Here is a 21,702-nt window from a genome sequence, read left to right on the forward strand (position 1 = left end):
GCTTTCAACACCCCTTTCCTTTTGAAGGTAATCACTTTTGAAACTAGACAGAGGAAGTCCCTGGATAACTTGCTCTGTTCTGTTTGTTGTTAAGCATTCCTAGAGGTGGTGTTTCAGAGTTGAAGAAACAATGAGCCAGGTCTTAAAATACCTGATTCTTAGTTTTGTGGTTGCTAATGGAACTAGTCCTAGTGGTGTCATCCATGAGGTGGCCCTGCACTCGAGAGGTCCAGGCCACAGCCAGAGACCTTATCCTTCTCATGGCACTGCCTGTTTTGTATATTTTACAGGAGAGAAATGCAGCTCAGACAATGTACAGTAGGTGAAAACATCTCATGACCTATAAGAGCTGAATATGAACGTAACCTTATAATTTTAAGTAAGATGTTTAACTTCCTCCTGAAACTGCTATATGATTTTGCCACAACTGTTTTCTTTGTAGTTGATACATTAGCATTTTTTTCAGGGTTGACAATTATTCTTGAGTCTTAAGTTGTTACCATACTATCCTGTTTTTCTTCCACTTTCTTGAATTCATTTTGGGGAAATAAACACCATAGGTTATAATTGTAAATAATGTACAGCTCCTAAATGACGGGTTTCCATGCAGTCGTTTGTGAGGACGAGTAGTGGATAATGAACTGATGAGAATATGGTATACACTGTGATTCTGGCACGTGGGAGGTGAAGCATCAGGACAGGGAGCCAAAGGCCCCTCTCAGTTTATAACAAATTTGAGATCAGCTTGGGTTAGATGAGACCCTGCCTCAAAAGCTTAAAAAAAAAAAAAAAGTAAAGATGATCTGGATGAAAGATATGATTTTGTTGCTAATAAATTAAACTTTATTTGAAAAATAAATTGGTAGGATAACTTGAATTATTTTCACCATTTTACAAGGGAAATATGTATCTGAATCTGTGGGGACAAGCCATACTGTTGTTTGACCCTGGATTTTCTTCTCCAAGAAAAAAGAACAAATGCAGCAAGAGATCTATATTACTAATCTGTAATAAAAGCAATCCAAACTTGGTTTTTCTTTTAAGTTAGGGAGAGATTTGAAGGATAAAATTAATCCAGAACCAGACATTTTTCAGTGCCCAGTTTTTGTTAATGCTTCAGAAATAGCAGGAAACAAATGTGATTTAATTGCTATCAGCCCACGGAATCAGCCTAATGATCAAAGGTATTTATTTGGGGGTTAACTCACAAGACAGAAATAAGGGATTGTAGCAGGATCCTGGAAGGGTGAGGCAAGGTCTAAACTGTTCTCTGGCGAGCTCTGCCCTGTCAATCTCAGCATCCAAAATCCATGAGGTAGAGAGAACGCATATGTGCATCCCTGGTCTTAAGGGTCCCTGGTGGCCACGCCCAAGGGGCAGGTCCCTAGCAGCTCCCTGCTGCCTCACTAGGGGGTGGTGGTTCAGGGCATGGCACAGACAGCCAACCACTACAGGAAACTGCTAGGCTGAGACCACAGTATCAGTTTTGAGCTGAGCCCTACTACACCAGGTGGGCAGCTGTTCTCACACTGGTTCCTAGCATCAAGGTGATGGCAATTTTTACATTTATTTATCAATTGTGCATGTATGTGCGTGTATGGATGCCCCTACATATGAATAGGTCAGATTCAGTGCTCACCTACTACTGTGTGAGTTCTGGGGATCAAACTCGGCTCATCAGTCTTAACTATAAGCAGGCTGGTGCCTTGAACATCTCTCTTGCTCTTGGTATATTTTCTTTTTAAAACAGAGATACAACCACATAAAAAGACTATGCTGTATCTTGAGGGGTTCTTTGTGCAACAGTTACTGAGTAGCCATTGAGACTTTATTTTTAGTAATGACTTTTACCCACGTAATTTTTGAGATTATTTAAGCATTGTAAAAAATTAAGAAGGTAATTTAAAATCTAGCTGTAATAAATCAGTTTGAAAGACTGTGTGTTTCTAAGTCTTTTGGGGGAGACAGTTATTTATTTGTTTGTTTGCTTATTTATTTGTATGAGTGTTTTGGCTGCGTGTGTGTGTGTGTGTGTGTGTGTGTGTGTGTGTGTGTGTGTGTACGTACTACATTCATGTTTGGTGCCTATAGAGGCCAGAAGAGGATGCTAGATCCCTGGATCTAGAGTTATAGACAGTTGTGAGTCACCGTGTGGGTGCTGGGAGTTGATCCTGGGTCCTCTGCAAGAACAAAGTGTTAGTAACTGCTGAACCATCTCTCTAGCACCAGATATGTGTTTCTCTTTTGGCTAGTAGTTTCATTTCATTGACCAAATAATTAATGGTTTTCTGCAAGTGAGTATGTTTATTGACAGAGTTTTGGGTGCATGTTTGTGTGTGTCTGGGGTCTGAGTGGATGAGGAAGCCAAAGGATAACCTTGTCCATTATTGTCACTCACCATGTACCTTGGTTAAGTGACTTGGGTCTCGCAGAGGAATGTGCCTGTGTCTACCATCCCAGCACTAGGACTCTAGGTGTGGAGCACCCCAGCACTAGGACTCTAGGTGTGGAGCACCCCAGCACTAGGACTCTAGGTGTGGACCACCCCACCTGGCTTTTTTGTCTGAATCAAACTCAGGTCCTCAGGTGTGCACAGCAGGTATTTTACTCACTGAGTGTCTCCCCAGCCTGAACTGTCAGAGTTTGTTAGAGGTAGTTCTGTCAGGTCAGCTCTTTCATAACTGGGATGTTCGCTCTTTTCATATTTCCTTCCAGCGATATTTTTTACATTTAGAAAGCTAGAGAATAATTTCAGATAAAAGTGTCATTTAGTTATGCTAAAATACAAGTACTTGTTAGTGTACGTTACTATTTAAAAAATACAAAACCATGTCTTTTGGCCTCAATTTTCTGCATTTCCCAACTTCCTTCACTCTTCACACTTGAAATGTTTTAAGTGAACCTAACTATAAAACAGACGTATTTTTAACACAATAGGCATAAATCATTGAAAAATTTATTTTTAAGAGCATAGACATGTTGAATTTCAGGAGGTTATATTTTCCATTGAAAAGCAAATATTAAAATGAGTGAATCTAGCTAAGCCTTTCTTCACATGTGAAAGCATGTGTGGTGTAAGTCCTGATTGCTCTGTTACAGCTCACTCATTCCTACAACATCAGTGCCGCTTTTACTGCAGGGCCAGCTGGGCCAACTCTGCTTTCCAGTCTCTCTTGTTAGCAGTGATTCCCAGCATCTAATTTTTGTGTTTCAGGGAGCCCGAGGTCATATCAACAGTGGGTGCATACAGTCAAGGTAAGCATAAGCCTTTGGTTTTGTCTTTTGTGTCCTCTAGAAAGTGTGGAGAAATGTTCGGAGAAAGTACTCTGGCTACACTTAACACTGTTTAATTTGAAATATGATGTTTTATCATACTTTAAGTATATTTTTTGTTTATAGTTTGTTGATAATTATAAAGGAAATTTTAAAATGAAAATGTTTAGTTCACAGGGGAAAGGCTTATTTAAGACCAACACCTGCCCTTCTCCTATCCTTCAGAACACCAGTGTGCTGGCTGGTTTCTAACAACTTCACACAGTTGGGAGGAGGGAGCCTCAGTGGAGGAAATGCCTCCATCATAGTGGCCTGTGGGCATGTGTGTGGGGCACTTTCCTGATTGGTGATTGATGTACTAGCCCACTGTTGCAGTACCACCCTGGGCAGGTGGTCTTGGGAGGCTTAAGAAAGGCAGCTGCATATGAGCTTGGAAGGGAGTCGGTGAGCAGCACTCCTCCTCAGGTTCCTGCCTGAGCTCCTGCCCCAGCTTCCTTTGATGATGGACTCTAACCTGTATGATGTAATAAATCCTTCCTCTAGAAGTTGGTATTTGTCAGTGAGCACTAAGGCGCGGTAGTAGGGGTGGATGGGGATTTTATTGGATTACATAGTTTTGTTAGTAGTTTTCTTTAACATGAAAAGTCTTTATTGCCCCACATCAAACCAGCTGATAAACATTATATACTTTTTATTGAGAAACTTTAAATCTGTATTCAGTATTGTCTATATTACTCTTCTATCCAAACTTCAGTGATGAAATGACCCTTAACTGATGCTTTATATCAACTGAAAGAACAGAGTAGAATATTTAGACCCTGTTCTAAATTAGTATAAAATATAAACTCTTAACAACACTGGACATAATTGTATAGGTCTTTAACTTACAATTCTTTTCTGTACTACTGACAATGCTTCATTTTCAGGAGGGTTTGCCCACAAGTCTTCAAAACCATTTCTCTCTTTCAGAAAGGAAGTGCGTTGTTCAACACAGCGGTGACCAAAGCAACCCCTGCAGTGCGGACTGCATACAAATTCGTGAGTGTCCTCTGAGTTTCAGACTTGTGCTGATAACACTCACATGTAGATGGTAGACATGTAAATTCAAAGTGCTTTCTATTTGTCCATTTGGGGGAGGATGTGCCCACGAGTGCCAGTGACCAAGGTGCTCCAGCTTGTGTGTGCACACGTCCATAAACAAGTGTCGGTCTCTATTCTCCGTCATCAGGAGCCGTGTGTGTGTGTGTGTGTGTGTGTGTGCGCACACGTGCACTTGTGTGCTTGTGTGTGTTTCTGTTTTTTCTTTAATGGAATATATTACTTTCTAGACTTCTTTTTAAGACATTTTCATATATGAATACTGTATTCACATCACTCTCTTCCTCTGTCTCCTCCATCTAGTTCCTCTGGTGTAACTCCCACCCTCAAATTGATGTCCTCCTATTTTTAAGTTATAATTATTACATATATATGTACGTGTGTAAGTATATATATGTATATAAGTTATAAATACAACTTGCTGAGTTCATTTAGTGTTGCTCATGTGTTTAGGGATGACCTCTTGTGGTTGGCAACCTATCAGGCCATTTATTCCTGGAGAAGACAGATTCTCTCCCTCTTAGCTGCCAGTAATTGCTAGTAGCTCTTTTCCTAGGAGTCAAGCCCTGTTAGGATTTCCCCATCCACAGGGCACATCAATTGGTGTAGTGATTTTTTAGATCTTGTTTAGGCAGCCATATTGTTGAGATTTCCGGGTGCATCTTCACGGCTGTAGACAGAAGATACTATCATGCAGTAGGCATCCTGTCCTGCTCCTGGTGACCCTTACAATCTTTCCATGATGTTCCATGAGCCTTGGCTGTAGGGATTGTGTTGTAGATTTATCAGTGGGGCTGAGCATCCAGTCAGTTGTTCTCTGTGTTCGACCAGCTGTGGCACTGTAATTTAAAACAGGTCTCCTACTGGAGCCTGGAGCTCACCACTGGCAAGGTCAGGTGCCTCTCAGTCTCTGCCTTCCCAGCACTGTAACCAGCTCAGCAGCCCTGCAACCAGCTCAGCAGCCCTGTAACCAGCGCTGCAGCCCTGTAACCAGCTCAGCAACCTCGTGTCCAGCCTTTTACTTGGTTCTAGTGATTGAACGCAGGTCTTCACAGCAGTGTGGCAAGAGCTTTACCTTCCGAGTTATTGCCACAGCTGTGGTTTTTTATTTTTAGAATATGCTTAACAAAATGTTTAGGGTGGATATTGAGCAAAATAAAGTTTGTTATTAAAACAATATTGTATAGAAAGGTATTTCCTTTATACAATCTAAAAGTATTTTCTTGTTTTATTTAAGTTATCAGCAAAATCGTTTAGCAAATTTTGAAGCAGTCCACAGTGAGATCCTAGTTTGAAAATTGGGTTAATTCCTCCAATATATTTTAAATGTTTCTTATTTGCTTGAGGAGAAAATAAACCGAACAATGTGTGGTAGCATCTGGTCCCTAGAAGATGCTTTAAGTCTCCATATTTCTCCATAGATTCCTCATGACTTAGAGGATAACGGTGATAACAAACACTATAAACAAAAGAAGCGCAACCAGATGAAATGCATGTTTGATCTGTCTAAATGATCTAAGTACCTGTTTTGTTAGATCGTTTTATTAGTTAGGCACACAACTTTGTGTGGCTAAGCTGCAAGGTAGATGGAAACTTTGCTCCGTCTTCCAGGTAGACTTTAGAATTAACGGTGGACAAATTTGGAAGCTGGAAGAGACCAATGCTAAATTCAACTTTATATACTAAGGACCATCTGGAAACAGTGTGGTAGATGGGTTAGGATATAGTGGAGCTAACTAAAGAACAGCGTGAGCAAAGCAACACTGCCTCAAATTCTAAGAGATGATAGGAAGAAGAAAAGCAGTTTTTCTTGATAATGACATTCTTTCACCTATCACAACATAGGGCTGAATATAGAACCCTTTGGTTCAGTTGCTTTACAGATAAAGTAATGAATGAAATGTCTTGATTGATTCTAAAAAATTACAAAACCAAAAACTCAGAGGATATAGTCTAGTGTTAAATGGCTTCTGAAATTATCTTCTATTGTAATATATTTCAGTTTGTTTTATTTAAGTAATGCAAATAATTCTTGCATTTATTTCAGAACATTGCTTGAGTGTTTATCTGTATGTCATTGGTCATCTGGGCTTTACACTTGTTAATGGGGAATGGTCCTTTCCCTCTGTGAACATGAGAGTCATGATTTGACACCCCTTACAAACAACTTAGGAAGCAGCATAGGGTAGTGGGAACAAGGACTTTGAGGTTGAAACCCAGACTCTATGTCTGTAGATAAGAGTTACGCCACCCTCCTTTTGATGAGATTAAAACACTGGTGTATTTTAAAAACACTGTTTTCTCCTTCATCTTTGAGCAGAGGAGGAGTTAGACTTCATAACTAAATATAACCCAGATTCGAATCTAGACTAGTAGACTTAGTCTTCCTTGGTCACTGTCCTTTTTTATAAGGTGTCTTGCTAGCAGTGTAATCTTGGAGTTGTGACAACAGAGTGCAGTGTGTCTGAGCAGCCAGCACACAGTCAGCAAACACAAAGCAAATGAGGCTTCCTTTCCTCTCTCTTTATGACGAACACTGTGAGTAGAAATCTCCAGTGCAAAACATCCATCCCTCCAACAAAGTCCCAGTTGTCTGAAGTTGGACCCCACAATTTGCAGCCAGATTGGAGATACTCAACCTTGAGGCCAAATCCCAAAGATACATAAAGATAGTGTAAAATTTTCAGTGATTTAATTTTTATTGGAAAATCTGTGTGTGAACTAGCCATACCATTAAGATGCCAGTGCTAGTCAATATCTGTTTGAAAAAGCACTTTAATAATGCCCTCTAAAATTGCTTGAATTCCTTGATGCTTAAACATTTGCCCAAATAACTTGATACTGTGATTTACCTTGTCTCTGTTTCTCATTGGTGACAATTTTAAATTAATAATGGGCATTAGTTACCCAATTGATTGATTCTAGACTGAATGTTAATCTTTGTGTGTTTGTATGCAATATAGGTTGACCCATTTTTACCACCAATTTAGGCTTAATAAAATAGTAACTAGATGGCATCCTTGGAAATAGTGTTGGGGTATAATTTTTCCTTTTCTAAGAAATATGGATAGTTAGGAATGCTTATTAGAGATAGTTTTATATATATACACACACACACACACACACATACACATATATAGTAAATGATAATAGAAGCATGCAAAGCTAGATACACTTATTCTCATTTTCTAGGCAAAGAGTCATGCCAGACTGGGACTAAAGGAGGTGAAGAGCAGGCTGAAACACAAGGTACGTCTGCATCTGTCATCCTGATATTTTCACCCTGATTTTGTATGACTTTGCAGCCCCTGCTCTACGAACAATGTGAGATTTATGTTTTAATGGCTTTTGAAATATGCTTTTCCCTTTGTTCAAGAATATATTGTTTATAACAAGTCCTCTGGCAACTAACTCTCTGCTATTCTATATGCATCTACTGAATAATCTCTTTATTGTTTGCATATTTTATCACAGAATGTAGAGATCTTCAAAGATATTTTTAACAGGATATATGTTTTCATAAAATCTTTCTTCAAGTTGACCATTTTAAAGAAAGTATCTTTGGGGTGGAATTATCAAGAAATGCCACCCTTTGGTTTTATAGGTTCATTCCAATAGTAGCTATTACATTGAAGAATGTTCCTAACTTATAAAATATCACAATAATTGGATTTTGAACCTATGGGTATTGAATCATGTAAATATTTATATATCTATATTTGTGTGTTTGGTTTGATTACACATTACATCTTTGCAGTTTTATTAACAGTTGTGTTTTGAATTTTTACTTTTGAAGAAAAACTACTTTAAATCTTCCATTGTAGTAATAGGGAATGTGTGTCTTTATAAATTTTATTCCAACTAGTGAAAGTATGGATTATTTTTTTAAATTATTAAGTTACACCATAGAAAATCATTACTTCTTCCTCAGAAGATTCTTTAAAATTATAGCTAAAGTGTTATTTTTTTCTTTGCATGTTTAACAGATATTTTATTAAATAACTTTAGTTAAAAAGTGGAGTATTGTGAAATAATTCTACTTTTCTTTATGTGTAGGAAAATGAGGAAGATTATGGAACCTGTTCTGGTTTGGTGCAGTATACTCCAGTTTATACATTACACAATGAAACGGGAGGAAACAGAGAGAAGCATAAGCTTTCCCAGGTAAGGATGCTTGCCCTTCGTGCCTCCAATCTCAGGTTATGTATTTCAATGAATTCTTTGGGAGCAACTTGGACCATTATAAGAAAATTAGCATTATTGATTAAGGGAAGAGCAGTGGACTTGGGGCCATCAGTGGAGAACCAGATATCTCTAATGTGAAAGGTCCATCTTGATACAGACATGGAGTGCCCTATATATAAAATCTCTTATACCAGGTCACATTCAAAGCATAAGATTATCATAATATTATAAAAATATTAGCTAAATTTACCACTGGACTCTGTGTGTAAGCTGTCTAAAGAATTTGGTGTTAAGACAGTTAATGTCCACAAGATATCTCAGTGTATGTACAGATACTGTAGTACCCAAAAGGTCCAAAATATGAAACACTGCTGTTCCCAAGCCTTTTGCATAAGTGATACCTAGCTTGTGTTTTATCATGTCTTCAAAGGGTTCATATTCCAGTGAGTCTGAGAGACAGTTAAGCCTGTGATTATGTGGAGTATGAACAATGTGACATGGAACAACATTAATAGCTTCCCTTTACTGCACACATAAAGTGAAACCCAGACATCCAATCATTAAAACAATGTGTGGAAATCCAAGGGTGAATTACTGTACAGATAATCCTCAACTTCTGGACTCATCAGAAGTTGTTAGTATTGTAAATGAAAATGCACATAAGGTGATGAACCGATTGAAGTCATAACTAGTGACACTGTACACTGTAGTTCACCTTTGTGACAGAATGTGTGACAGGAAACTCTGGGTCCCCGCACTACTCGGGACCAAGGAACAGTACTGCATCATTTATCACTAGCTAGGAACAATTCAAAAGTTGAAAGATCATGTTTACTTAAAGTGTATTGCTTTTCTCCATAGTAAACTTAAAATGTCATGAAGCCAAGCCATTCATAACTTGGGGACTGTATGTCTGGTTTTTTTCTAGAGTTAGATATTTTATTTGCTATTATTATTTAAAACTTCTGTTCAAATGCTGATATTACTAAAAATATTGTCCCTGTGGCAAAGTATTTAGAAAAATAGCAATATAATGTAGTGTTTTGTATTTAGAATAGTCTTCTGAAGATTTTAACCAATTGAACTTTGTATATTAAATTGCAGTTTATTAGGCACCTTTAGAAATCAGCTTTAGAGTCAAATCCAGGGTGCCTACAAAGCTGCTTTTATGACAGCTGCCAAGGTTCCCAGCCAGGATGGTCATAGCATTTACCTGTGGCTCATAAGATTAGCAGCAGCAAAGGTCCTGCACCTCAAGGAAGGAAGGGCTTATTGGCACACAGTTTGAGGGTATAGTCCACTGTGGCAGGAAAATCTGGATGGCAGGTGATTGAGGTTGCATTCCATGCACTGAAGGAAATCAAAATAAAAAGAATGCTGTAGTCAGATTTTTCTTTGGGTCACCGGCTCACAAGGAATGACAGAGACTCATTATTAATTATGAAAGCTCAGCCTTAGCTTAGTCTTGACCCGCTAGCTCTTATAACTTAAATTAGCCTGCTTTTATTAATCTGTGTTTTACCATGTGGCCTTCTACCTTTCTTTCATCCTGCACCTCTTGTTTCCTTCCTCTCCACGTCTCCTGGCATCTCCACACATGTGTAGAGTCCTTCTTCTCCTTTCTCTCTGCCTGGAAGTCCTGCCTCTACCTCCTGCCTAGGTATTAGATGTTCAGCTTTTTATTTCATCAATCACAGCAATACACTTTCACACAGTGTACAAATATCCCACAACAGAATGCTGCTACTCAACTTTGTTTTTCCTTTCTAGTTCGCTCTGGGATCACATCCCATTGCATGGTGTTCCCTACCATTCTAGCAAAGTTAACCTCACAGAAATCCTCACAGAAGTTAATCCTCACAGAAGTTATTTCCATGGATTCTAAAAGTACCATCAGTGGGGAAGTCAAGATGAACCATTTCAACTCCAGATTTTGTCATCTTGACACCCAAACATGTCACTTTAAAACCATAACCTTCCACCTTTTGGCACCATAGGCTCATGGCTATCCCATAATCCCCAATGTATTCAGTACAGCTTCAAATGTCCCTGGAGCCTTAGCAGCCCCATGCTATTTAAAACTCCAAAGTCCAACTCTCATCTGAGGCTCGAGGCAACCTCCTAACTAATGTACTTCCACTATACAGTGGCACAGAATACATATCCCATTCCATAAAGGAAGAATGATGGAATAGTAACAACCTGGCCTAAGCAAGGCTGAAACCCAGTGAGCAGACACTAAATCCTGTCGTTCATGTCCTGCATCTGGGGCTCATGATAGAATCATCTGGGTAAAAGACTTGAGTAGCCCCTTCAGCTTTGCCGCCTGGAGCACACATAGTGTTGGACCAGCTGCAAAGCTGACATTCAAATTTCTTCAGTGAATGTCTCAAGCTCTTGGCATCTTCAAAATCCTGGAGTCTCCATTGCAATTCATACCTTTTCAGTTGCTTATGTGGCTCCTTAGGATATCTTTACAAGGACTGCAACCCTGCCACACACTGCCTCTCTTCAGCAGCTCTCTAGAACTTTGATGTAAGACTATCTTGACACCCTTATTCCTCTATCTGTTATACCTGCAAAACCAGTACTGAGTGAACAAAGCTGCCAAGTTCATCTGGCAGCTGTGTGTGGAGCATGGCTCCCTTGGACCACAGTGGTATCGGCATCTGTGTGCTGACCCTGGGGAAACACACCCATGGAACCCCTTGAGTGAAGTTCTCAGTTTAGTCTCTCTTCTTTCAGATAAGCTTGCGTTTTCTCAAGGAGTCTGTGATGGGTTAGGTCTTGCCCTCAAAACACTTTTATTGTGCCCATGTAGATCCCAAGTTTTTCTTCATGTCGTCGATCTCTGTAGCAGTTTCAGCTGTTTTGAACCTGCCTCCTCTGTGAGGTGAAATTTGCTGATACTCCTTTTCTTACCACACTGTACATTTTCTGTGTTGTTCGACTCCACTTTTTGCTCTCTCTTTCACTGAAGACTAAATGAGAGAAGAGAGCAGGCCACAGCCTGGATGCCATTCTTCCTTGGCATTTTCCCTACCACACAAATTAGTCCATTTCTCCTGTGTTCATCCTCACTCAAGGGTTCAGGGAGCAGGCCGAATGCAGCCAGATTCCTGATGGCATGACCACAGGAATAGACTAGCCCAAATCCCAGTAGTGCCCTTGCTTCTTTCTGGAATTTCATGAGCCAGTTCTCCATGTCCACATTTTTGTCTGTTTCTAACCAGAATGGCCTGGTAGTCTCTGCTTACAGCCTTCCAGGGCTTTTCTACCCCACAGTCCCACATTCTTCCTTATAACACTGTTCCAAAGACAGGTGAACCACATACTCAGGGTTATCACAGCAATGACATGGCACTTGTACCAATTTATTACTAGTTACTTTTCTAGTTCTAGAATGAAACACCTGACGAAATCAGTTTAAGGAAGGGAGGGTTTATTTTGTTCCTGTTGGAGGTTATAGACTATGTGGAGGGAAAGCTGTGGGACTGAAAGCAGCTGGTCACATCGCATCCACAGTCAGGAAGGGAGTGAAATGAATGCTCCAGAGCTTCCTGCTTCCTTTTTATTCATTTTGGGACCCCAGACCGTGGAGTGGTGCTGCCCCCATGTAGGGTGAATCTTTCCATTCCAATTAACCCACGCAATCTAGAAAATGCCTCACCGACATGTAATGATGATTCAGAACCCCATCAAATAAACAATTAGGATTAATAATCACAGTACTGTGAAATGTTCATAGTAATAAAGTGTTGGGGAATGTTATCTTAAGGTATATTACTTTTGTTGATGTTGTATTTGTTTAACTCTGTGAAGCTGTGTTACTGTGCCTGTGTAAAACACCTGATGGTCTAATAAAGAACTGACCAATAACAAGGCAGGAGAAAGGATAGGCGGGGCTGGCAGACAGAATAAATAGAAGGAAAAAATCTGGGAAGAGAAGAAGAAAGATCAGGGAATGAGAGAGGGAGGAGGAGGACTTCAGGGGCCAGTCACATAGCCAGCCAGTCACACAGCCAGCCACACAGTCAGCCAGTCACACAGCCAGCCACACAGCCAGCCACACAGCCAGCCAGCCACACAGCCAGCCAGCCACACAGCCAGCCAGTCACACAGCCAGCCAGCCACACAGCCAGCCACACAGTCAGCCAGCCACACAGCCAGCCAGCCACACGGCCAGCCAGCCACACAGCCAGCCAGTCACACAGCCAGCCAGTCACACAGCCAGCCAGCCACACAGCCAGCCACAGGATAAGAGTAAAAGTAAGATATACAGAAGTTAGAAAAGAAAAAAGCCCAGAGGCAAAAGGTAGAAGGGAGAATTTAGGTTAAGAAAAGCTGGCAAGAAACAAGCTAAGGCCAGGCATGTATGATTGAGAATAAGCCTCCGTGTATGATTTATTTGGGAGCTGGGTGGCGGGTCCCCCAAAAGAGCAAAAACCTCCAATAATAATGAAGTATTTTTGTGTATCTGTGATTTAGCCAGTGTAGTACTACTATAGCAGAATACTTGAACTTGAGTAATATGTAGAGAACAGAAAGGTATTTCTTCAATGTCTGGAGGCTAGAGAGCCAAGGTAAAGGCACTCACGCTTCATAAAGACCTTCATGCTACTTCATCCATGGCAGAAGGACAAGACAGAACAAGACATGGGGGTGGGAACTGTGGCTTTAACATGAGTTTGGGTAGGAACACTGAACCTTAGCTGTCTTTAGGAATGAGGGAGGCTGGTAAGGCAGACTAAAGCTGTAGGCCCTTATGAAGACCTGCTCATCTGATAATTCATCACCACTGTGTCAAGGATCTTTCCTAGGTACCAGCCATATACAGAAGGAAAAAACGACAGTATTCTGAACTCATGGTGCTATATTTGTGGCAAACTGAGTGATTTTTCTAGTTTTCCTTTTATTAAGCTTATTTTTCATAAACCATTATTGATTTCTGGATGTTATTACCAAATCCTGATTGTTCCCAAAACATGTCTTTGAATGAAGTCATTCTGTGTGTGGAGAGCTGCTAGTGCTGCCACTAAGGAGGTCACTTCCCGACGTGTAAACAAGTCGGAGTTTTCCTGTTTGCTTTTCTGACATCGCTAATATGCTCTCAAGCTTTAGCATTTTAAATCACTTTTGTAAAAATTTTTGCTGGCTCTGTAATAGAGTACTTAAATGATATTTACCATGGAAAACAGATTTTGTTTTTATGGGGAAAAACCTTATGATTTCTTTGTTTTCAGTAGGATGCCTTAAGATAGAAACATTTTAATCACAGGAATGCTTTTCCCAATATGAGAACTCCTCATATCTTAATACTAAATTTTCCTTTTATAGCAGGATATAACATTTCTATTATAACTTACTAATTTCTGGTTTTTCATGTTTCATGTTAATTTCTAGAAATGGAGTTTTAAATTGTATATACCTAAGATATACAGCATGTTTTTATATACATGGCAAAAATATTACATTTAAACAAATTAACATATCTGTCGTCTCCATGGGTAACTTTATGTGGTGTGTAAGAGTACATTAGACCTACATTTAGCAATTTCCCAACATACAATACATTTCTGTTAATAGTGATCCTTCCCCAGTGCGTCTGATAGAAAAAATCAGTACAGAGCTAGACTGAACTTGATTTGTAAAAGGAACTTGCTTTTGACATTTAATAAAATAGCGTATCCCTTTGTCTTGCTTCCTGCATTTTTAATTAATAATAACATTGCACATCATTTTCCTAGGATGCTATAGGAATTATAGATAATGTGAATAAAATATCTTCATTAATAGATAAAGTATAATAGGTACTCTATAACGGGTAGCTGTTCATATGTACACATGTGTCCTTTCTAACAATGGCCCTATTTGACTTTCTTCTCTTGTGAAATTCATGTCCTTAGCCACTTAACAATACTGTGGTCACAAAAGTAGCAGATATTCATCTTCATTCTAAGTGGGGTGCTGACTGCTGACTTTAGCATACGATTTGAGAAGCAATATGCATCTTGTTTTATGAATAAGTCTCTTGTCTATAACTTTGTAAGATGGTGTTTTATTGTCAGCTCCATTAAGAAATGACTCTGAATGGACTTGTCTCATCCCATTCCGAGTCCATTTAATTATCAGACATGGACCCAGGTGTGGCAAGAATGTCGCTTTTCCAGTTTCCACCAAGACTTGCCAGTGAAAGACTTTGTTTTCATTTATTTTTCAGAATATGAAATGAATTGTGATCATTTGAATTCTAAGAATGTATCTTTATTTAACATAAGCAGAGTTTACAATCTGGACGCTATGGAGAGGAATTTACTTGGCTTGTCTTTGGGATAGACTGAATCTATAATCCACCCCCAACAAATAGTAATTTGTGTGCTGGTCTGCTAATTAGTATGGCTATTTTCTGTTTTGTTGATGAGGCTTAAATAAATGTCAGGGGTACAGCCATGAAGATCTCCCAATTAGGCTCCACATTTGTAAAGCCCAGGCCTTTCCCTTTTGTGTGGAGATGACAGTTCTAACAGCCGCCCTAGCCTAACAGGACTCCAGGGAAAGGATCCTTCTCTGATTTTATTGAAAATCGGGCCAGTTTGGTCCAGGGAGAATACTGCTACTGGTCATGGTGCAGAGCAGTTTTAATCCCCTGTACTTACCTTCTTTTGTCAATGTTATATAAACGGAATCCTGAAGAGTTAGTGAACAATACCAGACCATTAATTCTAATTCTGTCATATGAAATTGTCTACAATGTATTAGAAATTTTTAAGAATAAGAGAGAAATCCCTTTCAATAATACTTTTTAGTCTATAAACCTGACCTAGGCTCTGCTTTCAACAATATTAACCTTTCTTTGCTTAATCCAACAATTACACACACGTGCACACACATACTCACCTAACAACTATACTAGTGAACAAGCATGAGAGCTTAGCCATATCATGAATCACTGTTAACAGATGGATGGCCCTAAGCAAGACATTTCACTGTGACAAAATCTTGTGGAAGTGGAGGACTGAAGAATCTTTTTGTTGCTAAGCCTGATTAAAACCTTGGCACACATCCTACTTTTAACTGTTTCGTGCCTGGGACAAATGCCGGTCCACTTGAGTTCCTCCATTTCTACCCTCTAGATTGTTTCTATAAATCTTTGCAGGAAAGGCCAGCCTTTGCTCTGCAGTGTGGTATCACACAGTGTGCTTGATGATAAATTCTCTAGGAATGGAATCAGGACTTTAACCCAAGTACAGTGCTTACAAATGGAACAATGTCTACTGTCCTGTTACGTCCACATACTGCCAAACTGGTGGACATAGTTATGTATGGTCTAGGAGTTTGAAGCAAGAACAGTTCTTTCTGAAGTAAGTGATGAGGATATTTTCTTTATAAAATACGAGTGATAAGATTTTTTTCTCTACTCATTATGCTCACTTAAAATGAAATTTTGGTGTTTCTTTGTTTCTTTATATGTTAAACTTTTCCATTTTACAAACCATTTCTAACAGATTTGACTAGCTATGAAAAGTTTATAATCCGTAAGTTATATGCTTTTATCTTTTAAAAATGTGCCCTAAAGATAGTCACATGTATATACACATATACATCTTTGGTTCTCAGAGACTGAAAGCAAATCATTTTATAGACACAGTTGTGTGTATGGGAATGTAAAAGAAATCCCACCATGTTAGCCTCTTTAATGAATATAATAATCAGATAGCTTATGCTTTGTAGATAGGAAAATGTATAATTTATACACTACAGATATAAGTAAGTAATTTAAGTGCAACTTTAAATACAAAAACTCAGATGCTCTTAAATTATGTAGCTCATAGAAAAACAAAACAAGATACACATATGAAGTTGTGTATAGTACATGGTAACATATCAATGACAAAGTTTCCTTTATAAAATTTTGGTGGACTCTGAAGTAAAATATAATTGTAATAAATGGCAGCACTTCCTGTTCATCTGACACAGGAAGTGGAAAAGGTGGTATAGTTGCCACTTGTAGTGACACACACCAGGAAAGTCACAAGTTCAAAGCCAGCCTAGATTACATAGCAAGATTCTGTCTCTTTAAAAAAGTGAGAGAGTTAGACAGAGGGAAGTACCTTGCTTCTTCTCAAGAAAACAGTGATGTAAATAGCAAGGCAAGAAAAACAGTTGTGTGGTGTGGGCTGGGGGAGGAATATGGCAGTAAATATTCGGAATACTTTGTTTTGTAAAGTAAGTTTTATATAAGACAAGTAACGTTTATTGTCTAGTTTGAGATTATAAATATATTATTTCCCTCTTCTTTTTCCCTTCTTCAGACCTTCCCACATATCTCTACCCACTTTCCTTCAAATTTGTTGTCTCTTTTTTCATTCATTATTGCTACCTACATGTGTATATGTGTGTGTGTGTGTGTGTGTGTGTGTGTGTGTGTGTGTGTGTATTCTCCTAAATACAATAATAAATACCTACTCTGTCAGTATAATATTACTCATAATAATCATATAAAATTACTCATGTTTTTAGGGCTGACCACTTGGTATTGGTAGCCAATTAGTATGCTTTTCCCTGGAGAAGACCATGTCTCCCACTTGGCATTCTTTAGTTGCCTATAGTTCTCTGTGTGGGGTTGAGACCTCATGGTTTTCCTGATCTCTTTGTCATGTCTATTGCCGTTGTCCTTTTTCAGCTCATGTTTAGGAAGACAGACTGGTGAGACTTTATGGAGGTAGCATCTGGCATTAGTGGGACACACAATCTCACAGCCAACTCCCTGACCCTCTGACTCTTACAGTCTTTCTGCCCCCGCTTTCACAATGTTCCCTGAGCCTTAGATGCTAGAGTTCTTTTGGAGATGTGTCCATTGGAACTGGGCTGCACAATCTACATTTTGATTGGTTGTGGTTTTTATCTGTTGCCAAGAGAAGTTTCCTTGATCAGGGATGAGGATTATACGTGCCTGTGGTATAAGGACAAATATTTAGAATGCAGTTAGTGTTTATGCTGATTAAGTTGAGTGGCAGTTGTAGGTTCTCCTCCAAGATGCATGACGTCACTAGCCCTGGGTAGTCACTAGCCCTGGTTTCCAGTACCGTACATGCTTTTCCTCTTGTTGAGCAGGTCTTAAGATGACAAATAACTAACAAACCATGATAAGCAACCATTTTTAATGTTTATTTGGCTCAGTGTTGAAGACACTATCAAGCTAAATTGCTAGATTTAAATAATAGGGAAATCTTTTAAGAAAACTTCAAATGATAAAACTTTTTTGAAATAAATTAAATGAACGTGTCCATAGCAGTATTGCCTAAATAAAAACACATCATAGCAGTGTGTATTCCAAGGTCTCTTCACATTGGATTTAACCTAACTTATTCTATAGTTGATTTTCTGGAGAAATATACAGGTACCATATTGCTAATTAGGAAAAATTCTTATTTTCTCTGTTGGAACGGTATTAATTTCAAACATTTTAGATTTGGTTATAGTTAAAATTGTTTCACAAAGAAACAAATGAGTTCTGGATTACAAGCATGCCCTCTAGTGGAAGTTGTGTGCAGCATTCCTTAGAAGGTAATTTGCAGTGCCAAGAAGTGTTGAAGCTGTCATAAATTGTCCAAGGATGCTACTCAGCTGAGGGACAGTCGATCCCTGTGGAAGCTCTCTGGAATTTCACTTAAGAAATCTAGCTCTGCAGAACAATATCCAGTATATTGTAAAACACATAATGGAAAAATTATTGTATTTATGTAAATAAATATATATCATATGCATAATTTGAAAACTTTTAAAGTTGACGTTTTAGTGTTATAATTCATTTTACTCTTCAAACCCATTCACCACAAATAAGTATTATAAAATCTTGAAACAAAGACAAAACGTATTCAGTTTTTCCATTTAGTAAATCTAATTAATGAATATTCCCATTCTAGACTTTATATAGAATCATGGAAAGAATATTTTCCCTATGTTTTCTGTCATTTAACATTTTAAGTTTTTTTTTCTATTACCTTTTTAATTCTTTAGAGTTCTGATCAAATTAACAACAGTTCTCTATCCCAAGCATGCCCAGTTTTAGAACCTCTGTGCAGAAGTTCTTATTTTCTCTCAAGACTCTTAGGATAGGAAATGATGCTCTTCCACCTGGGTTTTATATGACATTGCTTTGGAATTGATCAGAGCTCAGTGGGCCGATGGAGGGGAAAGCCAGCTGTTCCTCCTAGTGAACAGTCTGTCCATTCCCGCTGTCCATTCAGAATCTGCAACTAGATTGCCGCTTCTCAAAGGACCACTGATTCCTTCTTCTTCACTAAGGTATTTAATGTTTTAGCATATTGATTTACTACTAACTAATGGTGATCTTTTGCACCAAAAGCTGACTGTAAAACCCTGGTCAGATTTGTGTTTTCAAATGTTGAAAGACTAACAAGGTTAGTTGGCATCACTCAGCATATGAGCAGCCCTTAAAAGCTGCCTTAGAAATATCCAGTTTGAAACCATGTTGCAGGTGCCCATGTGGACCTACACCCTTGCCTTGCTTTAGAGATAGCCTCCTAGAGTATTGTCATCGGGTAGCTTTTCCTATAGTCTCTGAACAATGAGAAAAAATGAATTCTAAAGTACTCTGTTTCTGGAATGAGTATTTTGCCAAACTGGGGGTCAGTTCTGATTTCTTATAATCTGTCTTTCAACTCTAATACTTGATGATGTTTTAGTTAAAAGAAAAAAAGAAAAAGAAAAGATACTAGCATAGAGTCCAACTAAGTTGAAATGAGACTCTGTTAATACACTGGTAGTGAGATGCGTGCAGAGTGGACACATCATTGTGGAGAATCCTGTGGTTGATATAGTGTGCACCCCAATAAACTTATCTGGGGATCAGAGAACAGAACAACCACTGTATTAAACATAGGTTTGGGCAGTGGTAGCACACCCCTTTAATCTTAGCATTCAGCAGGCAGAGATCCATCTGGATCTCTGTGAGTTCAAAGCCACACTGGAAACAGCCAGGCATGGTGACACATGTCTTTAATCCCAGGAAGTGATGGCAGGAAGCAGAAAGGTATATAAGATGTGAGGACCAGGAACTAGAGTCTTTTTAAGCTTTTAGCAGCAGTTCAGCTGAGATCCATTCAGATGAGGACTCAGAGGCTTCCAATTTGAGGAAACAAATTGGCTGAGAAGTTGGTGAGGTGAGGTTAGCTGTGGCTTGTTCTGTCTCTCTCAGCTGTCACCCCAATATCTGGCTCCTGAGTGTTTTTTTTATTAATAAGACCTTTTAAGATTCATATTACAGAATCCCATTCAACTCTCTGACCATTAGTTTAAGCTACTTCATGGCCTTCAAGGCCATGTGTCCCCTCAGAACCTCTGGTATTGTCAGACCTGCCAATGTGGCTGTGAAGATCTCTTCCTTCCTTTTAGGTTCTTGAGGACCATTATGTACAGATGCAGGAAGACTCCTTCTCAGACTTTTATATTCAGTCTCCCTCTCCACTCTCTTCCCATCGACCTTGTCACTTAATAGATGGGAATGGAAAGATCCCAGGCTTTAGAGTGTGACGAACACAGACAAGAACGCCAGCTCTGCCCTATGACTGGTTTGTGAACATAAACATCTTTCCTAACCTCTCTAAGCCTGGGGAGCTGTTAGACGATGGTAACTGTGGCCACCTCCGTAGATTGTTACGAGAATTAGGGTTTTGTTGCACACATTACTTCCAGTATTCACTACAGTCAGTTTCATATTAGGTAATGTTTTCCCATTTTGTTTATAGTAACAATCCAACACAGAAAGAGAGAGAGAGAGAAAGAGACAGAAGGGAGGAGAGGGGAGAGAGAGGGGGAGAGAGAGAGGGGGAGAGAATGTCTACTCTATTAGAAACAGAATGAACTGATATGTGATAGTATTGCTTAGCTCTTGGGTGTTCCACACCATATTTTCTTATTAATGTTTTTCATTTCACTTGTTTCGCTGCTTTTTTCTTCTTGTGTCTTATTCAGTTGTGGTCGTTTCTTTTGACCTGTTTCAAAATGCACTGTTTCTTGTTGAATCTGCTAATGGGTGCATCAGAACTACTTTTCATCTATTATGTCATAATACTTTTTGGTTTTTTCTATCAGTTCCACTTGGCTCTTTAAAAAAATTCCTATTACCCGTTTACTCATGCATTATTACCTGTTCAATGTCTCATAGTTCTTAACAGAATGCCAGACCTCATATGCAGAGCATTAGTGTTTCCATCTAGAATTTAGCATATTTTTTCTTTTGTAATGGTATTATTATAAGAGCATATGTCTGTCAGAATTTGAACTGGAATTGGTTTTGTTATTGATAATCATATCAGTTGAATGCAATTATTGTGTTTTGGTATTAATATTTCTGGAGAAAGTTCTAGGTTCTCTCAGTTGTCCTGAATCATCCTAAGCTTTCCATAGCCCTTGTCTGCCTGAGCCACACAGGGCCAAGGCTGCACTTGGTCCTAGCCTTGTGGCTTTTCTGTGCTCTGATGCAGCTTCAGTCTTAGGCACGCCATGTCCCTGTACCTCCAGTGTGGGCTTTTTAGCAGCTCTGTTAGTTCGTCTTTGTTCTTGTGAGGGAGACCTCAAGGAAACAATCTAACAAGAAAGGCTTACTTTAGCTCATGGGCTCAGAGATCCGTTCAGCCACATTCACTCACTGCTTTGGGCTCACATAAGGCAGAGTATCATGATGGCAAATGAGTCTGGCAGAGGCTGCTTGCCTCATGGCAGCCCTGGAGTAAGGAAGGGGCCAAAGGTAAGCCCTGTCTTCACAGGGAAATCCTGGCCTACTTACTTTCTCCCACCAAGCCTCACTAACTGAGAGTTCCGGCTCCTCCCCCAAAAGCACCTGCGACCTGGTCAAGTCCATAACACAGTGGCCTCTAAAGGACACTCCTGTTCAAACTGGAGCCACACCCCCTTTTCCTGTTGTGCACAAGCTTCTTTAGATCACCACTCTCCTGGGGAGTGGCAGTTTCCTGGTCTCTCCCCAGTGGAGTAGACATGGACTTGGTGTCAGTGTGGCTCCTTCATACTGGGAGAGAATTTGCTTCTCCATTTGCCTGAACAGTCTCGGGAAGACTTCAGCTTTCTATAAATTAAAGATATAGAAAAGTACTGCATGCTGCA

The 21,702-nt window shown here is 39.3% G+C and overlaps 1 protein-coding gene across 4 annotated transcripts in view; it reads left to right on the top strand.

Moving 5' to 3' along the window:
* The window catches only part of Dennd1b (DENN domain containing 1B), a 221,059-nt gene that overhangs the window by 187,666 nt on the left and 11,691 nt on the right, over positions 1-21,702 (top strand). For all 4 annotated transcript variants that reach the window (XM_052737096.1, XM_052737092.1, XM_052737095.1 and 1 more), the window contains 4 exons: positions 3,215-3,255; positions 4,243-4,311; positions 7,564-7,620; positions 8,428-8,535. In XM_052737096.1, the coding sequence (XP_052593056.1) occupies positions 3,215-3,255; positions 4,243-4,311; positions 7,564-7,620; positions 8,428-8,535 (275 nt within the window). The remainder of the gene's footprint in view (positions 1-3,214; positions 3,256-4,242; positions 4,312-7,563; positions 7,621-8,427; positions 8,536-21,702) is intronic.

Source organism: Peromyscus californicus, unplaced genomic scaffold, assembly GCF_007827085.1.
Source record: "Peromyscus californicus insignis strain IS unplaced genomic scaffold, ASM782708v3 Scaffold_14__1_contigs__length_90479793_seg_2, whole genome shotgun sequence".
NCBI lineage: Eukaryota > Metazoa > Chordata > Mammalia > Rodentia > Cricetidae > Peromyscus > Peromyscus californicus.